Below are 21,648 nucleotides of genomic sequence, written 5' to 3' on the forward strand. Positions count from 1 at the left end.
ACTCCCATGTGCTTATCTTACCCCGCTCCGCCTCAAATACTGAACATTGACCATAGCAACACATGGCATCTCTCTCTAACACCAAATCTCTTTACTGCATCTTGTACCTCAATGCGTCTCATTAACACTAAGACGCTGGAGCTCCATGAGTTCTTCAGTGAGAACGTCCCCCCTTATGCGATTCTGTCACATGCGTGGGGTGCCGAAGAGGTTACCTTCCAAGATTGGCAAAATCGCCAACTTGCAGCCTCAAAGCAAGGATTCTTTAAGATTAAAAGTGCATGCTACCAATCTTTGAATCAAAATCTTGAATGGCTTTGGGTCGATACAAACTGCATCGACAAGACCAGCTCAGCCGAGCTCACGGAAGCGATAAACTCGATGTTTGCATACTATCAGAAGTCAGAAGTCTGCTTTGCTTACCTACCTGATGTTTCTACATCCAGTCAGGATAGGGGGCTGCTGCTTGCGCAGATTCGAGGTAGTCGTTGGTTTACTCGCGGCTGGACACTCCAGGAACTGATAGCGCCGCTGCATCTGGTGTTCTATGCGGCTGACTGGTCAAGAATAGGCAGAAAGGACAGATCTTTGGCCGATTTGATCACATCAATCACGAATATTGATATGATGTATCTTAGTGGCCAAAGAAACATTACTCGAGCCTCTGTTTCAAAGAGAATGTCGTGGTTGGCCAACAGAACAACAACGAGGACTGAGGACATGGCTTATTGTATGCTTGGCATATTTGACATCAACATGCCGCTTCTCTATGGAGAAGGGAAGAGAGCTTTCTTCCGCCTCCAAGAGGAGATCATCAGAGGATCCAACGATCACACTATTTTCTGCTGGGAATGGAACGATGATGTCCCTGATGACTGGGGTAGTCTTCTTGCCCCATGGCCAACCGTTTTTGAGGGGTCAAGTGGGTTTGAAGGTCTCAAAATGGACGAGCTTTCGGTCTTTTCGATGACAAATGCAGGATTATCTATTCGGTTGCCCACTATAACCACCCTTGGAGACGCATACAAGGCTGCCAGCTCCTGGTTCATTATGCTACAAGCAGCACCGGCAAGCACCGCTCGCAATAATCCGCAGGCAGCGTGCATTAGAGTTTCGGGTCGCAGTGCAGGTGATCTACTGTATGTGTCGAGATTCCCGTATCCTCCGCGACCAATGGCTATGTCGAGAACACTGTTGGGGAACTTCAATACAAAGTCCCTAATTGTTATGAACAGACTGGCAAACGGAAAGGTCCTCACCACATCAAGAAGACTAAGTGAGATCTACAGCAATAAAAACACAATTACATTTATACCTGTTTTTTCCCCGCCAAATCTTCAAAACGGGTGGCGTTTTGAGAGCCTACACAAAGAATATGATCTCAATACGATCTTACTGCTAGGCGCCGTCCCAATAACAATTAATGAGCAGAAATTTGGTGTGGGTGGAATCCTGGCCACCTGGTACGAAAAAAATGAAAGCAAGTTACAGATCTTGCTAGGGGGAAGAGTGAAACAGGGTTCTGTTTATCCTTTGGTCAAGCTTGATTCAGCCTACTCAGAAAAGACCTGGTACCACTGGAAACAACATGTCAAGGCAATCACATCCGCCAAACCGGAGTGCCACTTCAGCAAAAGTCTCGGAATAACAGCGGTTCTGAGATACTCCATAGACGTTATAAGAGGTAGCGAAAATTGTTACTTCTTATTTCTCGTGAAGGACGAATCTGCCCATTCCTCTCTAAGCTTCCTATCGGCAGTGGGCCAGTGCGAACGAGGAAATGATGACGATTCGAGCGACGCGGCATCTGATGTGGCTGAAACTGGTGCTTTCAGGTTTATAGACAGGCGTTAGCCCCGATAAGCACGTTTATATCGGGACAAAGTGCGTTGCAGGTCAAGATTGTTAGGGACTTGGTATTATACGCTATATCAGAGGCAGTTGATCCCGAGCCCATTTATTACGCTGCATCCTCAATGACACCTTGCCTTCAACTTGAACAGTCTGTAAACTAACAGTAATGCTTAATGGCCAATCCATTTGAGCTGATTGTTCCGAGGTTTATTTAAGCGCTCAGGATATCATGATGTTGCATGCAGGGGGTGCCCTTCGCTTGGCGCTTAATGATAAAAGAAATAAGCCGACCACGAAGCTGAAAGTAGGTGATATGAAACCACACCGAGACAAAATACTGGAACTTGACTTTCGGCATCGAATATATCCCAAGATCTTGAAAATCTACTTATTTTGTATATGAGATCCTTTTTTTGATATATTTCTTTATCTCACGTATTTGAAGTCTCTAGCGAACCTCTAATGGTTGGCCCACTGGACTATACCATAGGCTGGATCTGCGCCCTTGAGACTGTATATATTGCTGCATAGACATTCCTGGATGATGAGCACCCTGCGCCGAGTTTTGTTTCTATAAATGACCCAAATGAGTACACCTTGGGTCGAATAGGAAATCACAACGTCGTCATTGCTGTTCTTTCTCAAGGATATGGCACATCGAGTGCAGCCAGCGTCGCGACCCATATGACCTTGAGCTTTCTCAATATCAGGATTGGATTGCTAGTCGGTATATCAGGCGGTGTCCCTGGCATACAGCATGATATACGACTTGGAGATGTTATAGCTAGCACTCCAGGAAATGGACATAATGGCGTTTTTGCATACGATATGGGCGTGGCTCTTCAGGGCCAAGAATTTGAGATTCGGAGAGTTCTGAACGCGCCACCTTTCCAGCTCCTGGCGGCAATGAATGGTCTCAGAGCCCAACACAAGATTCAAGTGCATCGGCTTCAGCAATCCATCCGCGAGATTCTGGGCAGAAGGCCAAAACTACGCACCAAGTTCGGACGCCCTGATCCAGACTCTGATCGGCTCTATTTTCCCCATATTGTTCACCCGTCTGGCCAATCTTCCCATTGTGCGGGGCATTGTGGAAGCGATCCATCAACGCTTGTTCTGCGGCCAGAAAGAATGGATGCAGAAAACGGCATTGTCATTCATTATGGCCTTATCGCTTCTGGAAACACTCTTTGCAGAGATGCCAATCTACGTGACAAATTTGCCCAGAAGGGAGTCCTATGCTTCGAGATGGAAGCAGCAGGCTTGATAAATTACTTCCCTTGTGTAGTGATTCGGGGTATATGTGACTACTCTGATCCGCACAAGACTAAAGACTGGCAAGGATATGCTGCTATGACTGCCGCAGCATATGCCAAAGACCTTCTCAAGCATGTCACTCGATCGCAGGTTGCGACGAAACGAGAGACGCGTGCTTGTGGCACGAAATGTTTAACCGGTCATTACTCGAGTCTCCTCATGGAGACAGTATTCGTTTTCATGCTGTTCTTACTTGTAGAGGCTATCGCAAGTAATGTGGTCTGAAGTGGGGGGCGACTGGTGTGATTCAGTAAAAGAAATCCACCAAAGCCTTCGATGGCAGTTGATACAGTTGAGGATGCATGTTGATTTGTTTAATTTATTGGGTATTAGAACCTGTTTATGTGACACCAGACAGCAAGACGTTGCACAAAATGTCGTTAGTTACAACATACTTTGGTCAACCGTCAAGGAACAACCAATGCATGTATCTCAGTCCTGTTCGCCTTCATTCTGTTGGGGTTCATCACGCAAAATTTTACTAAATAATTACGGCTTCCTTGTTTTTACCCCACTAAAGTTGAGCATGCCGTAGAATTACATTGGTTTGTCGTCAAACATCAACCACATACATGACCCGAAACCTTGGGTGAGATTGCCAACAGAGTATTAGGTTAGTAGCTCAGCCCCGCTTCTTAAATCCGCTTCCTACTTGTCAACAAAGCCTCATCAACAAAGCTCTAGCAGCATAGCTAACACAATCGCCGCCCCCATATCCAAGATATACAACAACTCGTATTAATACACTATTTACAAGGTATGACATTCGAAACTTCTAACAACGCACTATCGCCGCCTCAAACACCACCAGCATAGAATGTAATCTAGTTCACTTTCAGTGGTAGAAATACCAATTTAAAGCTAGTGGCTATGTATAATAATAAACGCTTTATTATATATCTCTCTGCGGATAACTTTTCTAAGTCGCCCATATTAAAAGAATACTATCTCTTCTTCTTATAAGTTGCCAAAGAGTTTAAGCTGGATGGTGTAGCTATCGAGGACTTCTAGGATTAGATTATTATCCCTCTACTCCATATTTTCCAGAAGCTGCCTACTCTAGACTAGGCAGTACTACAGACCTTGGATAGATTTTTCAACCCTGAAACTTTCGTCTATACCTTTCAAACGGTCTCCCATAAGCATATACCACAGCTAGATAGAGACACCTAACACCAATATCTATTCAGTGTTTCTGTTCCTGAGGAACTCTGTGCGTTATGGAAGTCCTTTGATCTGCCTGAAGTACGGATCTTTTATAAGAATATGGTTAGCCTGCCTTCTAATACGCCGCGCAAAGTCCTATTAAACGACAAGATAATTGCATTCTTTGAGCTCATACGCCATAGCAATAAGCAGCCCCTTATAAATAAACTAGATATATATAGGAAGATTAACAGAGCCCAACTTAATAATAAGATAAGGATTTTATGCCTCTATGGCCTGGTGCAGAATAATAATGGTGTTACTCTGGGTCTTTTACTTACCTATATTAACTATAGGCATATAACACTATTATATATAGTAGAGCCGGGAACCGAAGTTTTACTAAGGGAGAGATAGGCTGCACAAATTCAGGAAGCTATTGGCCAACTACATGATGCTAGAATCGTTTAGGGAGATGCCAAACCGGACAATGTCCTAATTAATATAAATAAGGATACTTGGCTTATTATTTTTAGTGGTGGATACACGGGGGGATAGGTGCCCAAGATCCTTGCCGGGACAATGGAAGGTGATCGCATTGCTCTCGAGAAGATACTAGAATACATCCGCACCCAGAATATCAATCAGGAGGCTATTTATTTCCCCTCATTATTCGACCGTCACTTATTTTCCTGGCTATATGCACATTTCTAGCGTCTGACCCAACTTTTCACACCGTGTCAGATGAAGGATCTGGACCCCGCAACATTGTATGTGTTGGTCGTGAATAGTTCACTTTTTCACGTATATCAGCAAAAAGGTGATGGGTCTCTGTGCATGTGTTCACTCCACCTCAAGATATACGCCCCGACCAATTGCCTATGCTTAGCGTTGTTGCCTGATCCAGCTTCACACCGCTTTCTGTTCTAGTAACTTATTAGACAGCCGCAGAACCCGCGAGATGCATTTCCTATCTTTCTGTTTATTACCTGAACTTTTCCCAACTTGAACTGAGTGTCTTCTAAGTGAACCCTTTTCATTTTCCCACAGACCACAGCACATCAAAAACTAGCGAAGATGGCATCGTCCTTTTTTGCACTTTCGCAAACCCTTGGAGGAATCACCCACACTAAGATCAGTGAACTTGAAAAGCAGCGCACTATTTACGAATCACGAAAGGATAAAATCTTGGAACAGGCCAATCAAGAAGATGATCGAACTGTAAGAATCAACCTTCTCCTAGAGGGAGTTGAGAATCTCAACGCTGAGGCTTTCCAAAGCCCTGCAGTCAAGAACATCAAGCACTGGCTCAGTCAGTCAAAATATGATGTTTCTGTTCCAAGCGAGTTCATGCAGGCCCATGAAGAACTACTTCGGTCGCACCTAGAGGTACCAAGTCGGAAACTAGCACTTGGCCACCTCTACGCTCGGCTCATCACGGAATGGATGACTGCCTCTCTCAGCGACCGTCCGGCCTCGGAGGAAGAAACTTACGAGGTTTTGGATCAACAAAAGGAGAGGCTGCAGCAGCTGTGTGACAAGTTTGAGCGAGTAGTCTTTGAGCCGTTGGAAACCGATGAAGTTGAGATTGATCTCTACCTCAACGAGCTGTTCCAAGGTGAACAAAGTGAAGAGGGTGCCAAGTCACTCAAGGCTCTGAGAGAGACAATCGGTGACTCTTGCCAACTAATCTTTGGCGAAAAGGCGCCGTTTGATTCCACGACACTCACGTGGTGTATCAATGGGCTACTCGCTGAGGACTTGCTCAGCGACCAGAAACAGGCCATTCTTCGAGACTTTCTTGAGAAACCGGTTGTTTTGGGAGAGATAGCCGATGTCCTCAATATGCGTTTCTCCAATATTGACAGCTGGGAATGGGATGCTGGTGAACAAGGCAGTAAGTCCTCCAGAATTGTTCTCTTCTAGCTGCGGAAGAAATAACTAAATCCATTGCACTAGTCCCTGTTCTTCCAAGGCAGCAGTTGAACGGTAAATACAGAATATGGATGGACGAGGATGTGTTGCAAGCAATTCTCATCCACTACATTGGGATTCAGTGTTGCGTTGCTCTCAAAAAGGCTCTCAACAGCTTCATTTACTCCAAGGATAGCTTCTGGAGGTGGCACACCGGACCAGATCCTAGCCGTGATGAGAAGCAGCGCCGCATGTATTACTTGTCCAGTGGAGCTACTACTAGCTCCAATCTCACGAGCGAGAGAAAAAGGCAGTACATAAATGAGTTTTTCATGTCACAACTACCGGAGGATGTTGAGTCGATTGGAGCTGGTGGCTATACCGATCCAACAGAGGAGCAAGACAACTCCAAGAAGCCCAACATTAAACAGAGCCTATTAAGAACACTCGCCACAGAGGCCACCATACAGAAAACCTTGAAGGGTGAAGTGTCATTGATACAGACCGACCTGGAGTGGTTCGCCACGGGCTTGTCCCATACAACCATTTTTGCCACCATGCGATTCTTTGGCTATACTGAAGGTGCCATTTCGTTCTTCAAAAAGGTTCTTCAGGCGCCTCTCAACGTGCAGTCATCCCCAGACTCGCCGTTGACGGGCAGTCCAAGAGTGCGCCGTCGCGGAGTGCCGATGGCTCACGCGCCAGAGAAGCTCCTTGGCGAGCTTGTTCTCTTCGTCATGGATGTTGTGGTGAACCAACAGGATGGGATGCTACTTTACCGACTCCACGACGACCTATGGCTATGTGGCGAGCCACTGCACTGCAAAAGGGCTTGGGCTGCTATGAACAAGTATGCCAAAATCCTCGGCCTCACCTTCAACAGGGGTAAAACCGGCTCTGTGTACATAACAGAGGGAAAAGAGCGAGATCTCGACGTTGCGAGCGCTTTGCCTGAGGGTCCAGTCCGAGTTGGGCATCTATCTCTTGACCCCAAGTCGGGGATCTGGGAAATCGACCGTAAGGAGGTAGAGGGGCATATGAGGCAGCTGAAGAAGCAATTGGATGGATGCATAAGTGTGCTGGAATGGGTGCAGACATGGAACAGCTGCATGGGACGGTTTTTTAGTCATACCTTTGGCGAACCAGCAAACTGCTTTGGTCTGCATCACGTTGACAGCATCCTCGAGACTTACCAGATGATGCAGAAATTCTTATTCCCCGCGGCGTCAGATTCATCTCAAAGCAGCCACGGAGCCGTCAGTCACATCAAGCACATGATAAAAGATCGCTTTGGGGTAGATGTACCGGATGCATTCGTCCATTTACCTGAACGCCTGGGAGGACTTGGTCTACGGAATCCCTTCTTGCCTATTCTGATGATTCGGGAAAGCATTGCAAAGAAGTCTCCAACCTCAATCATTCAACAATTCTTTGATGCAGAAAAAGAGAGATATAAGCGATACAAGAAGAACTTCGACTCTCTGGCAAGTGTTGACAGCCGCATCAATGAAGCTGTCAAGGCCGCAGGAAGTGCAGGAACCGTCAGCTCTAGAACATTTAAGAACTTGCTGTCGACTGAGGAGCTCGAAAATTTCTTCAGCATCAAAGAATACGCAAAGCACAGGGAGCTGACGAGTAATGCCTTGTTGAAGGCTTACATGGCGTTGAAGACTGTACCAGTCGACATTAGCCCAGACTTGGACGCTGATGTTTCGTGGACTCTTAAATCCGCCCTAGGCGCCAATCTAAATAATTCGGGCAGCAAGACGAAAGAAGTTCGGTGGGCATTGCAGATGTATCGGGATGTGTTGCGCCGCGACTATGGAGGTTTGCGTCTTGTGGACAAAGAACACCTGCCGCTAGGTGTATTAACATTGCTACGGAGTAGAGCAGTAACATGGACGATGGTTCTGTAGTATAGGTTTCTATTAGCCAAAGCTAAAGAATAGAGTCTCGAGACGCATGGAAGTTTCTACCCTTTGAGTATGGTGCAAATTGACTTATGCTAGTCTAGACACCACCATGTTGCTCCTTGTTGTTGGTCTGCTGAGTACCTATAGGTGGGAGAACGCGAATATAAATCAACTAATACATATCCCCAGTAAATACCTGACACCTCGTTGACTGTCTAAATCCTTCCTTTATAATTAACTGTAAGAAATACTATTCCTGTTTGATTCCAGACGATCTATGAAGCCGGGCTAGCAGCCGCTTTTGCATTTCCAATGACATCAAGGTCGCTGGCTCACATATTAGTAATTTCTCGATAATACTCGCATGGTGAAGCTTACGAATCACGGCATATGGCAGATATGCCCCAAACAGCAGAGTTTGCTTGGCCTCATGAGTGATAACCTCTGGGCCCAGATGCCACATATCGTTGCAAACTATAGCCGTGCAAAGGCCCGTCACTGCACCGTAGACGACGGCTGCAAGCTCCCCAGAACCAGAGATCCGCTGTTTGGTTAACAGTGCGTGGGTGAGATACAGTGCTAGAGGGAACTGCACAACAAGCTCAACATAGACTAGGAATTCGAAGAAGTGCCCAGGAATGTCAAGGTTATAATAAGGATCAGACATTGTTGTGATGTACCACTGACGATAGGCGACAAGAAAGTGGAATGGCGAGCCACGAGGTTGACATAGAGACTGCGGATAGAATGGAACAAAATCGACGCCTAGTCCAGTCATGAGTTACCTCCATGCGCATCGCAAGCTGATTAAACTTACCTAGCATAGCAGTCAAATGGAGAACTACTATAAATAGATATAGGTAATCGAGAAACGGCTTGTGCGGCGACATGATGAGGATGTTGTTGTGTTAACCCAGATTATGAAACTTGGAAAGACAGAAAAGATACGTGTGAAATTGTAAATATGAAAACAAGAAAAGAGCGGGGCAGTACGATCACTCAAATACCAAGCCCGCGCATTATGCCAGCCCTGAACATGCCGAGCTGAGACTTATTAGTGCTGATACTGTACCAGCAAGGCACCATGATGATTGGCCAGAAAGTTGGTGACAAGCGCAAGGTAACAATTGTTAGTTGTGATGTAATCGTGTGTTCTTTTTCTTTTTGGACACTTGGTTATTATTCATATCCTCCAGATCAGGACGGCAAAGTTAATTCTCCGTAGGAGTCGGTGGATATAGCTTGCGCCTCAGCGCGGCTGTTCTCTTCGGAACCCATGGTAGGTCTCAACACACGCCAAGATAAGTTAGGAATCGCTGCAAGGCACGCTGAAAGTTTGGGTGGCATACCCCGCATGCCCTTTGGGGTAGCCCCTGCTTGATACCCAGGGCAAGTAGGGTCTCGAACAGCTCTAGCGAGGTTAATTACACTCACAAGACTCCGTCCAGGACCTCGAGGGCTGTGAGAAGATAATTTGCAGCGCCCTACGTGTCATGCATCCCGATGCCACGTGTTTTCAGGGTTGCTTGGGATATAAGGATGAATATTTCTAGAGCTTCTATATGCTGATCCCCGTTCCAAGTTGTGAGACTCAAACAATACGCAAACCTCCTCCTGGAGTATGGCGATATCGTGGAGCGCCGTGCTGGTCACTTGTTTGAACATCTTCCCCAACTTTATCTGCGATATTAGGTAGGCTAGGAATGTTTTAATTTCATCCCACATTATTAGAGTCAGCTGAACTTCACGCCATGATGACGGTTGAGATGACGTCAACCATCGTCAGAAGCCTTTTTACCATGACTTCAATGGGGCATTCAGTCTCAACCTAGACAAAACAACATCTCACTTGTAAACAATCTTCAAGAGTTCGTTACGCTCAATATGGTGATCCAATATCAAGGGGCTCAGATCCCCATCTCGTTCGCATCATGCAGCATCCCCATGAAGATCAAGGCCAGCCTTCCCGATAAGCTTGGCGCCATTCGAAAAGCCGGCTTCGACGGAATTGAGCTTTCTATGCCTGATATCCTTGACTATGGAAAACTTCTCAGTGGATCTCAACCAAAAGAGGACGACTATGACACGCTTGCGAATGTCGCGAAGCAGATCAAGTCGTTGACGGATGAACTAGGCCTCAAGATTATGATGCTTCAGCCTTTTGCGAATTTTGAGGGATGGAAGAAAGGTGAACATGATGAGAAGAGAAAACAGGCTTTTGATAAGGCGAAGGGCTGGGTCAAGGTTATGGAGGCTGCCGGCATCACATTGCTTCAGGTAAATCCGCCCACATTAAATATGCTAACAGCCCACTAATCAATCACAGGTTGGCTCATCTGACTCTGAAGGCATCTCGTCCTCATTCGACGACTTAGCCTCCGATCTCGCAGAACTAGCAGACCTTCTCGCCGAAAAAGGCTTCAGCATTGCCTACGAAAACTGGTGCTGGGCAACCCACGCCCCAACCTGGAAAACAGTCTGGCAGATCATTCAAAAGGCAAACAGACCCAACATCGGTCTGTGTCTCGATACGTTCCAAACCGCGGGTCTCGAGTGGGGTGATCCAACTACCAAAGACGGTCTAATCGAAGCAAGCAGTGATGAAGAGCGCAAAACTCGCTGGCACAAGAGTCTTGAAGAACTAGCTTCCACTGTCCCGGCAGATAAGATTTATCTCCTTCAGATCTCAGATGCGTATAAGATGGATCCTCCTATTGAGGATAAGAAAGACGAGGAGGGAAGTCGACCTAGAGCGAGGTGGAGTCATGATTATAGGCCTTTGCCGTGTGATGGAGGGTATTTGCCTGTTCATGATATGCTACATGCTGTGCTGAAGACAGGGTTTAATGGTTGGTTGTCTGTGGAGGTGTTTGATGGGCTTGAGGGGGAGAATACGGATATGAATGAGTATACGGTCGCGGCCGTTGAGTCGCTGAAGAAACTCATCCAGGTTAGTGAATGAGTTAGTTCGCGGTTATTACGAGGGGCATTATGAGAGCAATAATAAAAGGTTCGTTTTGACTGGTCTGATTTTCTTCCTATGCCGAAGATTCTACTTTTCTGCTTGTCATGCTATCAAGATATCTTGCTTGTGACAGCAGTATACTCCCTCAAGTCCTCCAAGGCATTGCCATGTTCACTCTCAATAACCTCAGCATGTTTCACAGAGCGAGGCGTGATTGAGCAAGGAAACGGCAAAGGGCTCGAGTTGAAGCCTTCCGAATAGGCAAAGCTATCCAATATTAGCATGCAGCGCTCTTCATGCGCTCAGTCCTTCAACTTACATATCAGCATCAACGTCTCGCCCCTTCTCATCCTTCTCAGGGTTGACCTCGAAGCCCCATAGGATACGCGCGATGTTGAGTGTCACTGATGCAGCTCCGAGGTGCATGCCTGGGCAGATTCGTCGACCCCAGCCAAAGGCACTATGACCGAGAGTACCGGGGTACTCGCGCTTCTCCATGAAGCGCTCAGGCCTGAACTCGTGAGGCTCAGGGAAGTCGGCTTCGTTAAGATGCACTGAGGAGATTAGTCATTGTCAAATAATTGGTCAATGCCATACTGACAGGTCCAAAGTGGTGCGATGATGGTGCTTCCCTTGGGAATGAACATGCCCTTGTAGACATGGTCTGCGGTGCTAGCATGGGGAGTGCCTCCGAGCACGGCAACAGGTCTCCACCGAAGGGTTTCGGATGCGATGGCCCTGACGTATTCTAGCTTGGGAAGATCATCGAAGGTTGGAAGGCGGTCACTGCCTACAACTCTGTCAAGTTCTTCCTGAGCTTTGGGAATGAACTGAGGTCCGAACTTGACGCATGCGAGAAGGAAGCTGGCGAGTGATCCCGCAGACTAGAAAAGTTAGCCATAATTCCGTACGTCCGAGCATGGAACTCACCGTCTCTACACCAGCTCCAAAGGGTGATCCTGCGGTATACGCAATTTCTAGGTCACTCATACCCAAGCTCTCCTGTTCTTCAAGAAGATGTTTCGCGAAGCAAGTTGGTGAAGTACCTTTAGCGACCTTCTCGCGCACCTCATCCATGAGCTCCGTATAGAGTTGGATATCTTTCTGACGTTGCTGTAGAACTTCCTTTTTCCAAGGGGCCAAGAATGTAGGGAGATACTTGAGAGCCGGATAGCGCTCGACGGCGTACTTTCCGGGAATACTACAACACCGTCAGCGTCAGATCGGATATGGGATAGATGTAAACTCACTTAACCATAGTCAGACGCTCCATAGCCTCAGCATTGCGTCTCACCACAATATCACTCCTCACATCCTCAACCCTCCGTCCATAAGTAACAGTAACAATAACTGACGCTGCATACCTTTCCAAATGCATCCTAAAATCAGCAGGCCTCTTCAAAAGATCAAGCATCAAAACCTTTGACTCAAGACTCTGAATCGGTCTATACGTCTCACTCTGTCTCTGCATAAACCCACTATGCAATAACTTCCTCCACCGTCTCCAATACGAAGCATAAGGCGCCATAAGACCTCTCATACCGCCGGAGAGCAATTCACCGCCCATGATGAATCGTGGACGGGAGGAGAATACAGCGCCGCGCTTCTCGAGAAGATCCCAGGCGGCTTGGGCGGAACCGAGGATTATGGTTGGTGTTGGGCCGAGTTGAAGATAAACAACATCGCCGTATTGCTGGCTGAGTTCTTGGAACCAGAGCCATGGCTTGCGGATGCCGGTTCTGATGGTCTTGGGACCTGGGGGGAGTTGGGAGCGGTGGGAGTAGAGTTTCCATTCTTGTTGGAGCTGAAGTTGTGAGTATTGGTAAAGGGACGGTTGTCATTGGTGGATCATGCTTACCCTTGGGAATATGAGGGCGAGATATGTCAGGCCCAGAGCGACGACGGCGTAGAGGATGAGTTTTACCACCATTTTGTCAGTACTTACAGTGAGTTTCACCGAGCCTTGCCAGTACTGAAAGATTCACAGGCTGGCAGCTTGGCAAAAGTAAGAGCTGTATCTGGAAGCAAGATGTATGTCACTTGTCAGTCGGCTATCATCCGGTAATAAAAGAAGCCGAAAACACGCATTCATACAACCGAAACAACCTCAACTGCCACCCTCAACTGCCGACCAAAAAGACTGGATAAGCCAACCCCGCGTCAACGACTCAGACTAAGGGCATTAAAGGATGCTCTAATGACTCTAACTTCTCGAGGCGAGATGTCATGTTATTCCCAACCCCGCGTTCTAAACTACAACCGGTTATGCCGAGATGTTTAAACCCGGGGTTCTCCACTGAGCTAGAGATTGGTGGATCCGGGGGGGGGCAAGAAAACATCTGACATTGAGACAAGATGTCAAAATAAACTGGTCTACAAGTTATAGAACTTATCGCTGGGTTTGCCTGAGACTTTTTGTCATTTAGGATAGATGTCCCAAGTTTTCTTGTCTCCACTAGATTGGTGGGACACTCCGACATCCTTGTTTTTCGGTTAATTTTACCCCGAGTTTAGATAAAGAGGTTTGCATTGCATCGCTTTGGGGAGAATATGCTGAGGATACTGATTGAATCATTATTGTCTTTGAGTAATTCTGAACGGCTGCAAAAATGAAGAGTGACGCTTGGCTTAGCAAGCCCTTCTTGACTTCTATATTCCTTGGAATAGGAGGCTTTCTCTATGGATTGTAAGTCCGTAGCCTTATCAGTCATCTCTATCATGCTAACACACTGGCAGTGACTCCGGCATCATCACGCCAAGCTTGGCGCTGGGCTCATTCCTCACCTACTTCGGCAAACCAGATCCTCCCCTTCGAGGCGCCATTGTGTCTATGTACCAAGCAGGAGCTTGGTTGGGCAGTGCGTCAGTCGGTATCACCAGTGACAAACTCGGTCGTCGCAAAGCCATTGCTTTCGGTTGCATTTGGGGTGTCATTGGCGGTGCGATCATGGCTGGCGCCGCTCATGTTGCCATGCTCATCATCGGTCGACTCCTCGTTGGTTTTGCCGTTGGTACCATCACGGGAGTATCTCCCGTGTTTGGAGCAGAAATTGCAAAGACCCATGAACGTGCGAAAGTCACGGCTGTGAATCAGATGATGACAGCATGGGGTTTCTTCGTTGCGTTGTGGATTGGTGTTGCAGAGGGCAAATGGCATAATGCGAATCAATGGCGCCTTGGGTTTGCGATCCAGAGTATTCCTGCTCTGATCCTTGGCGTTGGGGTCTTGTTTCTCAGTGAATCACCCCGTTGGCTTTGTCTCAAGGGCCGCCATGATGAAGCGGAGAAGGCTTTTAGAGCTTATCACTACGATGGAACCAATGATGATTGGTGCCGAACTGAGTTCACCGTCATTCAAGTCAACATCTCTGAGGAGCTGCAAGCTCAAGGGCGCCTTTCTTGGGCAGATCTAGTCAAGACTCCAGCGTTCAGAAAGCGCCTCTTTGTTGGTTCGTTCGTCTGGGCTGCTGCTATGTTATCTGGTATTTCTTTCGTGCAGTACTACCAGACTGCTATCTATGCCACGCTTCAATTCAGCGAGGATCGTCAACTTCTCGTCAGTGGCCTCTATGGCTCTGTCGCCCCAGTCGCTTGTCTCATCTCTTTGTTCTTTGTCGATAAGATTGGAAGAAAGAAGATTCTTGTTATCAGCTCGTCGCTGTTGTCGCTGTGCTATTTGATCATCACCATTCTGGCAGCCCGTTTCCCTGCTGTTCCTGGCATGCCGACCAATGCTGCGGCACAGAGAGGTTTGATTGCGTGCATTTTTGCTGTGTCGGCGAATTACTCTGCTCTTCTTGGACCAATGACCTGGATTATTCCGTAAGTCTTCCACAACAGTAAGCTTAGAGCATTTACTGATCTTTCAACAGTCCCGAGGTTTTCACCACTGAGCTACGAGCAAAGGCAAATGCCATCGTGCAGGTTGTCCACTACTCTATCAGTCTGATCATCACGCAATGCTCGCCCATCGCTTTGGCTGCCGTGGGCTGGAAGTACTATGTAAGTACAGCCACGATCTCTGGCCGATAGTCAGCCCTGACATGCTTTCTAGATCCTCTTCGTTCTCACCAACGCAATGTGCGCTCTTATCTTCTTCTTTGTATATCCTGAGACGCGCGGTAAGTCAGAGCTTCGGAATTGGATTTCACCAACTAACGAATTGCAGGCAAATCACTGGAAGAGATCGATGAGATCTTTGGTGATGTCAAGATTGTCCATGAAGAGGATGTCCGGTTCTCAGAGAAGACTGGCGTCGAAGCAATTGAGACACGGGATCAGCGCATTATGCAGGGATCTTAGAGGGGGTCCCGAAGGGAGCGAAAAAGCTTCTGATATCTAATAATGGTGCCAAAAATACCTGGTCTAAAGACATACTAACCCTAATATTATTATTACTTAGGATAGGTTATACGTAGCTTACCTGAAAATATTCATCACTTGAGATAGAGGTCCCAAACCTGAGGTCGAATACTGTTGGGGTACATGTATTTACCCATCACAAAGTAAGAGGGGGTTTATGTGGGCCACTGAATAACAGTGGGATCTATATCGATATGTAGTATATTATGTCTTCTTATAATACTCAGGTATTCCTTTCCAATGACTAAGTATGTACAAAAAGGTTCCAAGCGTCAAGCTCAGATAGTGTGTATGGGGCAGCTTAAAGGCACTGAGAGTACCACTCGCTGTGCTTGGTGCACTTCAGACCAGAGGCGCACTTGGTAGGGCCGGTATAGCCAGCACCACCACCGCACTGAGCATAGGCAGCAGCAGTAGCGCTTGAGGCGGTGTCCTTGGCAGGCTTGGCCGCAGTTTGGGTAGCAGCCTGCTTGACAGTGGTGGTGGTAGGCTTAGCAACAGCAGTCTTGGTGCTAGCAGCCTTGGACGAGACGGGAGTAACAGCCTTCTCAGATGAAGTACCCTTTGAGGCAGAGCTAGAAGCAGTAGATTGCCATCCACGCTTGCGAGAAAGCTCGTACCACCAGTTTCGCAACATCCAGCCATCAAAGTCAGTGACCTTGGTGGATGAACCAGCAAGCATGATGAAGTTGGTCTGGCCGGTGGGAGTCCAGTCGTAGAAATCGTCAAGGGCGAAAGTATGGCCGATCTCGTGCTCGAGAATGTGAATGTCCTTTTGACCAAGGAGATCCATGAAGTACTCCCGGCCAATGCGCTGTCCCCAATCACCACCGGCTCCGCCCTGCATACCGTCGGTCAGCCAGAGGGAGTTATCATAGTGTCGCTCAGCTCCTCCGGGGCAGCTGCTGTAGTCACCGTCCTGGTGGAAGAAACGGCCGCACTTCTCGGAGCACTGGGGAATGCCCTCGGCGTCGGTGTCGGTGTAGATATCAAGACCTTCAGTAGAGCCCTGGAGAAGGCTCTTGTTCTTCACAGCCCATCCAACGACATTGATCTTGACTTCCTCGTAGGGAAAGTTATCATAGCCGGAAACCCACTTCATCCAAGCACTATACGAGTCCTGAAGAGCAGCAGCAACCTTGGTGCGCTGCTCAGCAGTCACAGAAGCGCTAGACTCCCAGCGAACGCAGACGTTAAGCTGGCCCTTTCCAGCGATGACTTGGTCCCAGCCATAGTTCTTAAAGCCGAGCGCGTCGCTGTAGGTTTTGACTTCGTGGTCCCAGACTTCTTTGAGGGGGGTGGCGAGGTTGGAGGGCGGGTTCCAGCCGGACTGGCGCTTGGTGGGACGGTTTCGGGGGATAGAGGTCCATGAGCGCGACTTGAGAGGTGTGAGAGCTTTCCAGACGGAGCCGTCGAGATCGGAGGTGGCGGAGTTGGGGTGGGCTACGGTCGACGTAGCGAGGGCCATGAGGCCAGCGGCTGAAGAGAAACGCATGGTGGTGGTTGAAAGAAAGAATGTGAGTTAGTTGAACGAGTGTTGGGTTGGAAAGAAACGAATGAACAGAAAACGAATGTCTACCAGAGATGCTTGCTGAGGTTCTACTTACACGTCCTCAGCTCATGTTATATACGGAATCGAATAATGTCCTATTACGAGGTGGTGAAAGAGCCTGATTGGCGGAATAATAAGACGGAAACAGTAGATTCTCCATCGTGAGAAGTTGATCCATAATTCTCGTTTTGTTCAAGGACAGGGCTTTTGTGTCTGTGCTCTTCCGGTTTCTCAATCTCCTAATGTGGTCCATCTCCCCGGTATGGCATGTCATCGTACCGAATAGGACAGTTTTCCGCATCTTGTTGACGCCCGTGTAATTATCCCTTGTCATGGACCAGTTCTTTGGCATTGTCGTCGGCGAACCTTATATTAAGCTTCGAGGAGATACTTTAACAGTCTTTGAGTTTACCTATTTTATGCTTAAAAAATACTGTCAGTCGAATTTCGTTTTCACCCGAGCCGATGCGAAATTGCTCAATGGAAATTCTTACTCGCACTTTCATCAGTCCCGGAGCTGCTTCAAGAGTTCACATGGAAGCTCGTATTTTTGCAATTCATCTCCGCCAAAACATCCTTCGTTTCAGGCCATGATCAGATAGTAAAATCGCACGGAATTTGCCGTTAGCGTCAGTCTTCTCTACTCTTTGGTGGTGCTGCTGCTGATGGTTTGTTTCATGTTCCAGCGCTTGGTTCATCCTTAATCTGGGACAAGCATGGTTCATCCGAACCCGCGCATAGAAATGGATCTGATAAGTGGATATAAGATCGCATCTGAGTCTTCGGACTATTTAATCCTTTGAGCGATGGATTTTATCGGAAACAATTGTCACGATGCCTTGATCTATATATTTTGACTTATACGCGTATCCCTTGTAGCACGTGAGCTGAACCCGAGGTTGCTTCGGCCAAATGGAGGTGGTCCCAGTGGCCTCTTGAAAGCCTACCTCTTATCGAAACTCGGTGTTCAAGTCTCTCGTCATTGAACGCTACCTAGAAAGACTCGGAGCGCCCAAAGCTCATGCGCTCTCTCCCAGGTCACTCGAGATATGTCGCCAGTTTGGCCTAGACGTGGATCATATTAGAAGCCTAGGTACACCGAGAGATGATGCATATTGGGTCAATTTCCTCACAACCCTCTCTGGTGAAGTCTTAGGACAGCTTATATATGAACGCATGTATAAGGGTGTTCTCGATTATACACCTGAGGTGATCCACAATATCGCCCAGCCGGATTTTAAGGACTATCTCGGTGAAAGGTTATCGAATAAGTATCGCGTGGATATTCAGAAAGGAGTGCCGTTTGTTTCTTTGGCGCAGTCCAAAGTTACAGTCACGACTGTGGTTGAAGGACGCGCGACTGGTAACTAAACTATTCAAGATCAGATCAAAGTATTTTATAGCCTGTGACGGCGCCAAGAGTAAAGTCTGCCAGCACGTGGGTATTGAGAGCGACGGCGAAGACTCGTTTGGGTTTGATACCACTCGTTTCTATCATGACAAACATTACTGACATATTCTACTTATACGAGACTATGATGATGATTCATTTTAGCGCAAACCTTCGGGAGGTCGTAGGTGATCGCGTAGGCATGCTCTACTGGTTTTTCGATCCCCGGTATCTGGCTCACTATCGCCTATAATCTCTCTGGAAATGCCGTCCTTATTACCCATTTCGACTTTGATAAGTACCCAGTTGATACGCGGAATAAAGGTCTCTGCTAACAGGTGCTCAAGGGAGCCATCGGTAAAGATATATCTCCTAAGGTCTTGAGCTACTGCCCCTGGATCCTGAGTTGAAAAGTTGCAAAAGTATATTAGGAGAGAAACGTATTTCTTATAGGAGATGTAGCGTATTTGTTTCTACTTACGGGAGGTCTAGGTCTTAACTCGAGTTTTGCATATGCTTATAACCTTGCTTTCAAAGTTGCCTATGCCCTTTACCATCCTTCTAGTCTTACCCTTCTCGACTCTTATACCGAAGAGCGCAGACATGTTGCCGAAGTGAGCTCATGACAGAGTGTCAAAAACGGACAGCAGATCTAACTGAGAGGCAGAGCGTTGACAGATAGCCTACGACTAGGCCGCCGTTGATTAATAGTTTTGAGCTGAGGATATCTCAACGAGATACGACGTGAATAGGGTTGTATTAGCTACCTGTGCTAACTGTAGGGGCCTACCCCCCTGCACTATTTGGCCGTAACACGAGATACATTAAGCCAAAACAGCAAAAGATTATAATTAACTCAGAGTTTATATATTATTAAGCACCAACTTATATTCTAGCAGAGAACAAGCTCTTAATTAGTAAATTTAATTATATATATCTATGCATTAGCCCTGTCCTTATAAAGATTATAATAAACAAGTTAAGTATAAAGCTTAAAATACCTAGCTTATAGATACTTATAAGTACTTATTTAAAAGTTAAAATACCAGTCTAGCAACGCATAAAGTAAAGCCAAAGGCCTTAAAGCAAGATAACAAAATAAGGTGTTTATTTTCAATATAACATAATATAAGGTATTATACACTATGCCAAAAAACATAATAACCTTAATATTAAGTCTCAGCAGACCACACAGCTGCTGCCTTAAATGTTAAGATCTAACTGAATAAGTGGCCTCAATCCACGAGTATAAAGAAGATGTTTTCCCCATCCTTGGAAGGCCGAATGCCCTCTCTATCGTCACCCTGTCAAGGCGATCACCACCAAGGCTCCAGCCCTAAAAGACCACATCAAAACAAGCCAGGAACCCCAAATTCCATCACAAGATGCGCCGCTGCGCAATCGTCATCAACAACGGTCAACCCAGCCGTAAGTACTTATATAAAAAGGTTATATATTTATAAATGTTTAATTTAAGGAAATACTTATATAGAAGCAAGACTGTAACGAGAATTAGGCTAGCCGACCTTTCTGAAAACCTGCCCGGCTTGTTGTGTATCATGATCCCTCGGGGTAAGGTAGGTGAATCTCTCCTTGTGGAAGCTTCCTAGGTAAAAGTTTATATTGGGAGCGACCTAAAGACTAACAGCCTTAGAATCCTTATAACTATTACCCTATCGTTGCCTGGTCTCGGATGCACACTTAAGCAGTAGTACCAGCCTTGGCTTGAGTGTTGCTGTTGGCATTCTTTTTGGCGTTGGTACCAGTTTTAACTGCTCCATTGGTAGTACCAGCGTTGGCGTTGGTACCAGTTTTAGCTGCTCCGTTGGTAGTACCAGCGTTGGCGTTGGTACCAGTTTTAGCTGCTCCGTTGGTAGTACCAGCGTTGGCGTTGTTACCAGTTTTAGCTGCTCCGTTGGTAGTACCAGCGTTGGCGTTGTTACCAGCCTTCTTGCCAGCCTTCTTGCCAGCCTTCTTGCCCTTCTTTCCACCCTTCTTGCCTTTCTTTCCCTTCTTTCCCTTCTTTCCCTTCTTACCCTTCTTACCCTTCTTACCCTTCTTGCCTTTCTTTCCCTTCTTTGCTCGGGCTACAAGCTCGCTAGCTTCCTCTTCGGTGTCTTCCTCGACATCCCTGGTGGTAAGCTCATTGGTGTCTTCTTCGGAATCTTCCTCGTCGTCTCGCGCTTCAAGTTCATCAGCGACTTCATCTCGCTTGCCATTCTTGTTGCAGTTATTGGTAGCCTTGGCAGCAGCCTTGCCGTTGGCTCCTTGGTGATGGCGGGCGACGAGTCCCTCGACGGCTTCCTCGTCCTCATCGTCTCGCTTGGCTTTGCATCCCTCGACCGCCTTGGCCTTGGCGCCCTTGTCCTTGGCACCCCCATGATGGGGCTATCCTTGTTAGTTGATGAATGGGTAGAGAAAAGTGGAGGAACTTACATCTCGCGCCTCAAGGGCATCGAAGACGGGGAGTGCTCTGACTGGAAGAGCAGCAGCAGCCACCAAGGCCTTGCAAGCTATCAGCTAGACACTAACAAGATTGCAAAGATTCACTTACCGCAACTCGTCCAACGCGAACGCGTGGGACACGGTTGTCCTGGGCAAGTGCCTGAGCGGCAAGAGTGGCGACGATAACATTAGAGAAATACATCTTGAAGGATGAAAGATATGAAAGAGGTTAAATGAGGTCTGAACAGCAGATAAAGAGAGAAGTAATGCAGATTGAGTAGGACCAGCCTAGTATTAATTAGAGAAACTTGAAGATATTGTGTCAAGCAAAGCTCAAGTAGATAAAGAATAGAAGTAAGTTGAGTTGGTTGATGAGAACAATTTGTGATAGACATGCCAAGCTTTATATAGCTCTCATCTCGACTATGTTCATCTACGCTAATACCCTATTTGCCCAGATCCCATGCTCTTGGAGCAGCTTCTCGTGCTCGTCTCGTAATTCAATAGTAGTCAAACGTAAGCGATAAGACCAGACTCAAAATGTTTTGAAGTTTCTGCAAGCAATGCCGTACTCCCTTATATTCGAGGTCCGAATTAACCGATCTATACGAGTGATAGTATCCCCAGACTATAGGTCTCTTATTAGAAGACAAGTGTGGTGCTGGGACGGCTAGAACGGCCAATTATGAAACTCGGGTCCCGGCCGGAAGCCGACAAGCTGGGCCTGTCTGTTAAAAGCGCCAAAGGTTTAATCATAAGTTGTTAGTGGAAATTGAAGCTTGGATAATTT

At 47.0% G+C, this 21,648-nt stretch overlaps 9 protein-coding genes across 9 annotated transcripts; 4 read left to right on the forward strand and 5 right to left on the reverse strand.

The window, feature by feature from the left end:
* Positions 1-642: 642 nt before the first annotated feature.
* Positions 643-3,396, forward strand: FOBCDRAFT_250161 (uncharacterized protein; the record flags this gene model as incomplete). Its single annotated transcript, XM_059610908.1, has 4 exons — positions 643-1,825; positions 2,345-2,367; positions 2,404-3,087; positions 3,181-3,396. The coding sequence occupies exons 1-4, from the start codon at positions 679-681 to the stop codon at positions 3,394-3,396; spliced, it is 2,070 nt and encodes a 689-aa protein (XP_059464840.1). The 5' UTR covers positions 643-678.
* A 1,619-nt stretch (positions 3,397-5,015) lies between these two features.
* Positions 5,016-8,147, forward strand: FOBCDRAFT_182106 (uncharacterized protein; the record flags this gene model as incomplete). The annotated part of the gene is made up of 3 exons (XM_059608579.1): positions 5,016-5,087; positions 5,368-6,214; positions 6,277-8,147. Exons 2-3 carry the CDS (start codon positions 5,395-5,397, stop codon positions 8,145-8,147), a joined length of 2,691 nt encoding a protein of 896 aa, XP_059464841.1. The 5' UTR covers positions 5,016-5,087; positions 5,368-5,394.
* Positions 8,148-8,419: 272 nt separating this feature from the next.
* Positions 8,420-9,034, reverse strand: FOBCDRAFT_319080 (transmembrane protein 6/97; the record flags this gene model as incomplete). The annotated part of the gene is made up of 3 exons (XM_059612024.1): positions 8,420-8,475; positions 8,523-8,909; positions 8,962-9,034. 3 exons carry the CDS (start codon positions 9,032-9,034, stop codon positions 8,420-8,422), a joined length of 516 nt encoding a protein of 171 aa, XP_059464842.1.
* Positions 9,035-9,988: 954 nt separating this feature from the next.
* On the forward strand, positions 9,989-11,166 carry FOBCDRAFT_160485 (xylose isomerase-like protein). The gene is made up of 2 exons (XM_031183281.3): positions 9,989-10,421; positions 10,471-11,166. Exons 1-2 carry the CDS (start codon positions 10,029-10,031, stop codon positions 11,104-11,106), a joined length of 1,029 nt encoding a protein of 342 aa, XP_031038923.2. The 5' UTR covers positions 9,989-10,028; the 3' UTR covers positions 11,107-11,166.
* Positions 11,167-11,219: 53 nt separating this feature from the next.
* Positions 11,220-13,039, reverse strand: FOBCDRAFT_160487 (cytochrome P450; the record flags this gene model as incomplete). Its single annotated transcript, XM_031183282.2, has 6 exons — positions 11,220-11,376; positions 11,429-11,663; positions 11,711-11,993; positions 12,040-12,310; positions 12,360-12,913; positions 12,968-13,039. 6 exons carry the CDS (start codon positions 13,037-13,039, stop codon positions 11,220-11,222), a joined length of 1,572 nt encoding a protein of 523 aa, XP_031038924.2.
* Positions 13,040-13,718: 679 nt separating this feature from the next.
* FOBCDRAFT_182115 (general substrate transporter) lies at positions 13,719-15,480 on the forward strand (the record flags this gene model as incomplete). Its single annotated transcript, XM_031183284.3, has 5 exons — positions 13,719-13,795; positions 13,846-14,931; positions 14,982-15,111; positions 15,164-15,230; positions 15,278-15,480. 5 exons carry the CDS (start codon positions 13,719-13,721, stop codon positions 15,409-15,411), a joined length of 1,494 nt encoding a protein of 497 aa, XP_031038926.2. The 3' UTR covers positions 15,412-15,480.
* A 247-nt stretch (positions 15,481-15,727) lies between these two features.
* On the reverse strand, positions 15,728-16,966 carry FOBCDRAFT_160492 (uncharacterized protein; the record flags this gene model as incomplete). The annotated part of the gene is made up of 1 exon (XM_031183285.3): positions 15,728-16,966. The coding sequence occupies one exon, from the start codon at positions 16,964-16,966 to the stop codon at positions 15,773-15,775; it is 1,194 nt and encodes a 397-aa protein (XP_031038927.1). The 3' UTR covers positions 15,728-15,772.
* A 1,444-nt stretch (positions 16,967-18,410) lies between these two features.
* Positions 18,411-19,018, reverse strand: FOBCDRAFT_201204 (uncharacterized protein; the record flags this gene model as incomplete). The annotated part of the gene is made up of 3 exons (XM_031183286.3): positions 18,411-18,514; positions 18,586-18,814; positions 18,968-19,018. The coding sequence occupies 3 exons, from the start codon at positions 19,016-19,018 to the stop codon at positions 18,411-18,413; spliced, it is 384 nt and encodes a 127-aa protein (XP_031038928.3).
* Positions 19,019-20,114: 1,096 nt separating this feature from the next.
* Positions 20,115-21,060, reverse strand: FOBCDRAFT_292758 (uncharacterized protein; the record flags this gene model as incomplete). The annotated part of the gene is made up of 3 exons (XM_031183287.2): positions 20,115-20,801; positions 20,850-20,918; positions 20,968-21,060. 3 exons carry the CDS (start codon positions 21,058-21,060, stop codon positions 20,115-20,117), a joined length of 849 nt encoding a protein of 282 aa, XP_031038929.2.
* Positions 21,061-21,648: the final 588 nt, after the last annotated feature.

Source organism: Fusarium oxysporum, chromosome V (genome assembly GCF_013085055.1).
Source record: "Fusarium oxysporum Fo47 chromosome V, complete sequence".
In the NCBI taxonomy this organism is placed as follows: domain Eukaryota; kingdom Fungi; phylum Ascomycota; class Sordariomycetes; order Hypocreales; family Nectriaceae; genus Fusarium; species Fusarium oxysporum.